At 38.5% G+C, this 6,353-nt stretch overlaps 2 protein-coding genes across 2 annotated transcripts; both read right to left on the reverse strand.

Moving 5' to 3' along the window:
• Nucleotides 1-254: 254 nt before the first annotated feature.
• Nucleotides 255-2,982, reverse strand: LOC132162167 (syntaxin-121-like). Its single transcript, XM_059572430.1, has 3 exons — nt 2,179-2,982; nt 1,376-1,438; nt 255-275 (listed from the first exon to the last, which is right to left on the reverse strand). Exons 1-3 carry the CDS (start codon nt 2,980-2,982, stop codon nt 255-257), a joined length of 888 nt encoding a protein of 295 aa, XP_059428413.1.
• A 526-nt stretch (nt 2,983-3,508) lies between these two features.
• On the reverse strand, nt 3,509-5,120 carry LOC132162244 (syntaxin-121-like). The gene is made up of 2 exons (XM_059572506.1): nt 4,498-5,120; nt 3,509-3,879 (listed from the first exon to the last, which is right to left on the reverse strand). The coding sequence occupies exons 1-2, from the start codon at nt 5,024-5,026 to the stop codon at nt 3,509-3,511; spliced, it is 900 nt and encodes a 299-aa protein (XP_059428489.1). The 5' UTR covers nt 5,027-5,120.
• Between the last annotated feature and the right edge of the window lie 1,233 nt (nt 5,121-6,353).

The following is a 6,353-nucleotide window of genomic DNA, read 5'->3' on the forward strand; positions in this document are numbered from 1 at the left end:
TGGCATTGAAGAAATTGAATTCCAAAGATTTGTCCTTAACTCTTTAAGATTATATTAGCTTTAGCTAAGACTGAATAAAAAATATAGGGTAATGCTAAAATGCCTTCTGTTTTACGAAATGTGGCATTCAAATTTGAGAGATAAAGAAAGGAGAAGTTTGAAAAACGGGACGACATATTTAATGAATTGCCTGACTGACCTGTGAAGTTGACGGCTATGATTTCTCTCCATGGATTTGTTTTTAGGGTTTGCAATTACAGATAGATCATTAAGAGTGAACAACCAGTTGATCGCACGTGAAGCACCAAAATCGGAACACCGCCAGCCACCAGCGAAGGCGGTTGGGAAGGAGAACCAAGATCGGAACAACCTGGTTTTTTTTCTTTTCTTTTTTTTTTTTTTTTGGGTTCAAAGCAATAGTGTTTATTTTAACTAGTTTATGATCTATATAATCTAAATGGCCCTACCCTGTAGTTTGTACGTCTGTAATCTACGAGCGTGCACTGCCAACATTTTAAAAATTTATCAAAAAAATCTAAAACTCCAACCAAGCTCGATTAGAGGCTCGGCTGTTGAGAGGACTCATGGCCGAGAATGAGAAGAATTTTGCAGAGGGTGTTCTGTCTTTTATTTTTTTTAAAAAAAGAAGAAAAATTAGAGAGAGAAGATCCATTTGATACTAGTATACTACCCATAAAATTGTCAGTCCAATAGTTGACACGGACCTACTGACACCTCAAATTAGAGGTGACAATTTGTTCGACTCATATGGAACGGATTGAACCCGTTCGACTCATATAGGTCAATAATAATATGACCTATTTAATTAAATGGGTTGAACCTTTCAACCATAATTTTTTAATTTTGTTTTGAATTCGTGTCAGTTTGCAGGTCATATAAAAAAGTGCATATCATTTTGTCGTGTGTCAGATTCGACTCGTGTCGAAGTATGAGTATAAGATTATAAAGCTTAACTATAACACAAGCCATTTAATTAAACATGTCAGATTTTTCAATCTTAACTCTTTAATTTTATATTGGGTTCATGGATCATGTAAAAAATTGAAAACCCTACCCACAACCCTATAAAACATGTAAAAATAAGAACATCAATCGATATTTGGGTATTTCATGTAGACTATTAAAAAAATTTGAAATGATGAAAAAGGGTGAAATACTTTCTTTTGAAAAAATTATATATATATAGATGTTCTATACTTCCACTTGCACACTGCTTAACTTGATTTTTAAAAACAATCAAGAAATAAAACACAACAAACACCCAAAGAAAAACCAAAGGAAAATGAATCTAGTATCAAAGGGCTCTAAATGACATTGAATTTCTAAAGGAGCACCAACACGACCACGATGATCAGCAGAGAAGCAAAATGCCATAACAGGTCCATTTCTGGGTGTTTTTCTGGTACGCCTTGGCAGTCTGCAACTCATGGGTTCCATCCTTCACCAAGATTTATATCACATCACTTATCATAACCTCTATAGAAGAGTATGATTGTCTATGCGAATGACCACACTAGTTATGGTGTGATCATCTCTTATTTATCAAGAGAAACTCTTTTACTCCACTTGCATTGCTCTGAAACGATATATAAGAAATCTAAGAAGAATTTATGTATAAAAGTACAATATATATATATAAATTTTTTGCAAAATTTATCTTATGGTATGTACTTTTTTCTCTCTTTTAAGTGGCTATAATCGCAACTTCACTTGGCCACTCTCCATGGTACCCTTTTGTCCTTGTAGCTTTAATGATTTTACCATAGATTTTTTTTTTTTTTGAAGTAGAATTCTAGCTCGACCACTGCTGGTGAAAATGTATAAGACAACAATAGAAGTTTGAATGCACAAGTCAACATGGGAAAATTAATTACTATGATTTCTGCAAAAACAATTTCCTTCCACCTACCTTTAATTTTGCTCTAATATTAATACTAATTAATTTTCACAAAACACCAGTAATGCAATAAATTTCAACCTTGCCTCGTAGTATTATCATTGCCCCTTGTTATTTTTGTTTGTCATTGTCAAACTATCAATTATCGCAAAAACTTAAACCAATAAAAAAAAAAAATTAATCACTTAAATAATACTTTTAGCCATCATAAATATGATTACCAGCAAAACTATGTACCAAAAGCTATAAAAAGTAACAACCACGGTGCTGGGAGTATGCAACTGCTGGGTTCCACCCCTCACCAACGAATTAGCTCTCTCCACGTGGAGGGTAATATCCTCCAATTGCTCGCCTTGGGCCTGGCCCAACAAGGCCATGTCCAGGAAAACCTGGTGTAGCTCTTTCAGATTCTTCTCCATCTCCGTTACAGCATCGTGCCTCTCTTGAATCTCGTGTATAGTGTCCAGAACTCTGTACCTGCCTTGCTCTTGAATGGCTCTTTGCAAGAATCTCTCACTCTCCCCTGTAGAGATGAGATGGTTGACAGTCTTGTCATCGGGATTTTCACCGGTGACGGTGTAATACCTCCGCTTCACGGTCTCCCGGTAGTCAGACGAGATGTGCTGCCTGAGGCCATTGAAGCTGTCCATGGAGTCCTTGAGCTTCTTCTTGAGCCCGTTCACGACGGAGATCCGGGTCTGGTCTGACGAAGAACCGGGGAGGCTCCGGTTGGCGGCGTTGGAGAGGTCGAGGGCCTCGAGCTTGACCTTGACGAGCTTGGCCTTCTTGAGGGTGAGGGCCATGTCGGCGTCCATGCTGGAGCGGAGGTCCTTGACGGCCCTGGCGTTGTGGTGGGTGAGGGTCTGGCCGTGGGCGCTCCGGAGGGCCTCGTTGAGGCGGTCCAGCTCATTGAGCTCGGCCTTGACGGCGTCCACGTCCTCGAAGAAATTGTTGAGGTTGACGCCGGTGGAGGATATCTCAATGAGATGGTAATCCGGGGAGGGTTGCTCGCTTCGGAAGCGAGAGAAGCCAGGGTAGGAGCCGGCAGAGAAGAGGTCGTTCATCTTTCTTCCTCTTCGCTGGTAAACCGATGAAATAAGCCTTGGAATATAATAAGCAAAATTTAAGAAGAGAGAGATATATATAGAAATGGGGTTTTTCCCAAGCTAGCTAGGGGGAAGGAGAAGACGAAACACCAGAGAAAGTATCTCGGAAATGGAAGTTTCAAAGCTCCTTTTTGCGTTCTCTGTGTTGACATTCCAACGCGTAATCCACAAAACTTGAGGGGTTTCATAACATCACATTAAGAATATTTGGTATTGACTTAAAATTCAATAGTTGGTATTGAAGAAATTGAATTCCAAAGATTTGTCCCTAATATAGTTGGTAATCAAACAACACCTAAAATCTCTTCTAATATTTTAATGTAGTTAATATACCCTATTGATCTATTATTGACTTGCAATGTCCTTTTTTCACTGCTCAAAATAACAAAAATACATTGTCATATATATATATATATATATATATATATGTTTCAATCCTAGAGACAATCCTAAACCATCATCTTTCAAGTGTAGCATTAATTATTCAATTTTCAATCTTAAGGAGCACCACCAGAAAAACGACGACGATGGCCAGCAAAAGTAAAATGCCATAACACCTCCATTTCCGGGTGTTCTTCAACTGGTGCAGCTTTTTGAGCTCTTTCAGATTCAGCTGGCTTTTGCCCAAGGAAGGAAGTCTGCAACATATAGCTCCGGCGAGGGCGTCCATTAATATTTTCTCCTCTTGGGCCTGGACCAAGACGGCCATGTCCAGGAACACCTGGTGCAGCTCTTTCAGATTCTTCTCCATCTCCTTCACACCATCGTGCCTCTCTTGAATTTCGTTTATGGTGTCCACAAATCTACCCCTGCCTTGCTCTTCAATGGCCTTTTGCAACAATCTCTCACTCTCACCTGTATCTGTATGTATAATGTATTTGTCACACTTTTTTTTTTTTTCTTTAATGTTATATTCTTGAATTATGCTATTATGCCTCAATTCTGGACCCATTTAATTAAAAAAAAAAAACCAAAGTTTTTTTTTTCCCTATTTAATCATATCAATCCGAGAATTATCCCATATGTTAAAAACCTCTGAAAATGAATATTAAAAATATCCTACTAGTAATTATAATCTTAAAGGGTAGAAATGCACTTTACTCTCATAGGGCCAAATGAGTGTAGCTGAAACTACCTCAAACAAAATGGTCAAACAGATGGTCGAACCACCTCATGGGCCATGGGTAGCAAGTCACCTCCAATCCAGCTAGATGGGTACCCTCAATTTTTTTTTTTTTTTTAGGTTAATATAAAGGCAATTAGGTCTTTTTAATAATTTTCATTAGAGAAAATTGAAATTAATGACGGATGGTTTATATCATAAATTTTTGATACTTTGTTAATGAACACTGCGATTTTTAAACATTGAAAGTGAAATTGGAAATCGGTAGAAACAAGAATAAAGTGTGTTTTTGCTAATGTTAAAATACCAAATTAAAAAATCGAAAAAAACGTAAGCTCAAGCTCCCTCACCGGTAGAGATGAGAAGGTCAACGGTCTTGTCATCGGGATTTTCACCGGTGACGGTGAAGTACCTCCGTTGTACGGTCTCCCGGTACTCTGAGGAAATCTGCTGCCTCAAGTCATTGAAGCTGTCCATGGAGTCCTTGAGCTTCTTCCTCAGCCCGTTCACGACGGAGGACCGGGTCTGGTCAGACGACGAACCGGGTCCGCAGGCGGAGCTGTCGAGGGCCTCGATCTTGACCTTGACAAGCTTGGCTCTCTGGAGGGCGAGGGCGACGTCGGCGTCCATGCGGGAGCGGAGGTCCTTGACGGCCTTGGCGCTGTGGAGGGTTAGGCTCTGCCCGTGGGAGCTCCGGAGGGCCTGATTGAGGCGGTCCAGCTCCGTGAGCTCGTCTTTAACGGCCTTCAAGTCTTCGAAGAACTTGTCGAAGTTGACGCCGGTGGACCCGGGCGCGGTGGAGGAAATCCCGATGAGATGGTATTCCAGGGAGGCTTGCTCGCCTCGGAAGCGAGAGAAGCCAGGGAATTTTTGGTTCATCTTTCTTCTTCTTCTTCTTCTTCTTCTTCGCTGGTACACATAGGAAATAAGCCGGTTGAAATATAAGCAAAAATAGAGGTGGGGATTTGAGGGGGGTCTGGGTCAACAACGACTACTCTGGCTGAAGCCTGAAGGAGTAGTTTTGATAGATAAAGAAATGGGGTTTTGGAATGTTTCTGGGTTTTCTTAGAGAAGAAGAAACATCAGAGAGAGAGAGAGAGAGAGAGAGAGAGAGGAGGGAAAGGGTCTCGGCCGAGTTGGGTTTGAATATGAAAATGACGAAGGGTTGATTGGTACTTTTTCCTTTCTTTTGTAAAAATGGAATACCATCCTCACTTCAAAAATTACTATTAAATTTATGATATATTAGATTTTTTTATCTCGTGATAACTTTAAAAATTACATTAATTTTTAAATGACACAAGAAGAACATAAGTCAACCTTCTAGGATTATTCATGAAAATATGATGACAAAACTTCATACCCTCGTCAAACTATCATCAATTCTGAATTGACAATGTTTCATCCAAACTTTTAATTACGACAATATTCTTCATAAACTACCAAAAAATTGACAATTTTTCCAAGGCCATCAAAATGACCAATATATATATATATATATATAAAACAAAATATTACTCCAATAAATTCGGAAAAAAAAAAGGAAAAAACAAAATCTTTAAGAAAAATAAACCCTTTTTTTAATTTTTACACCTTGGTTTTTTTTTAAAAAAAAAAAATTTGTTTTAGTTTTTTTTTTTTTATATTTATATTAATGGTATTTTCATTATTGGAGTATACATTGTTAATTTTATGGTAGTTTAGAGAAAATATAGTCACAATTGAAAGTTTTGGAAAAACATTATCAATTGGATGGTAATTTGAAATAATTACGTTGACTTTTCCCAAATATGTTTAAAAGAAAAAAAAAAATTATTGGTTTCATTTTCGGTTCTACACATTTCTTGTCAAGTGTAAATAAAGATGAGACTTTGGTCGCCTTAACAACCAACCCTTGGCTGCCTCAAGGAAGGCTCATCCTCCTCCTTTATCCTCCACTTCATCTACTTATTCTCATTCACCTAGGCGATATCATACTCAGCATCACCTACTTCATCTTCGGACATACAATCACACATCATCCATCATCAACTGTTGGAAAGTGTTGTCCTATTTCGGTGATCAAAACATGGATTGTAAGTCTTGAAACACTTTAGTAGTGGTCGGCGATTATATTTTGAAGTTGAAGATGTCGAATTTAAATTGGCATCAGCAAACCCACTAGGGGTGTCAAAAAAAACCGGGAAACCGGAACCGGGACCGGAAA

Source organism: Corylus avellana, chromosome ca9, assembly GCF_901000735.1.
Source record: "Corylus avellana chromosome ca9, CavTom2PMs-1.0".
Classification (NCBI taxonomy): Eukaryota; Viridiplantae; Streptophyta; class Magnoliopsida; order Fagales; family Betulaceae; genus Corylus; species Corylus avellana.

What these genes read in the sequence shown, in the direction of transcription:
- LOC132162167 (XM_059572430.1), bottom strand. Translation starts at nt 2,982, where the DNA reads ATGAACGACCTCTTCTCTGCCGGCTCCTACCCTGGCTTCTCTCGCTTC. An exon ending in TGCATACTCCCAGCACCGTG is followed by an intron (nt 1,439 to 2,178) that starts GTTGTTACTTTT and finishes CATGAGTTGCAG; the next exon opens with ACTGCCAAGGCGTACCAGAA. An exon ending in ATGGCATTTTGCTTCTCTGC is followed by an intron (nt 276 to 1,375) that starts TGATCATCGTGG and finishes ACTGGTTGTTCA; the next exon opens with CTCTTAATGATCTATCTGTA.
- LOC132162244 (XM_059572506.1), bottom strand. Translation starts at nt 5,026, where the DNA reads ATGAACCAAAAATTCCCTGGCTTCTCTCGCTTCCGAGGCGAGCAAGCC. An exon ending in TGACCTTCTCATCTCTACCG is followed by an intron (nt 3,880 to 4,497) that starts GTGAGGGAGCTT and finishes ATACAGATACAG; the next exon opens with GTGAGAGTGAGAGATTGTTG.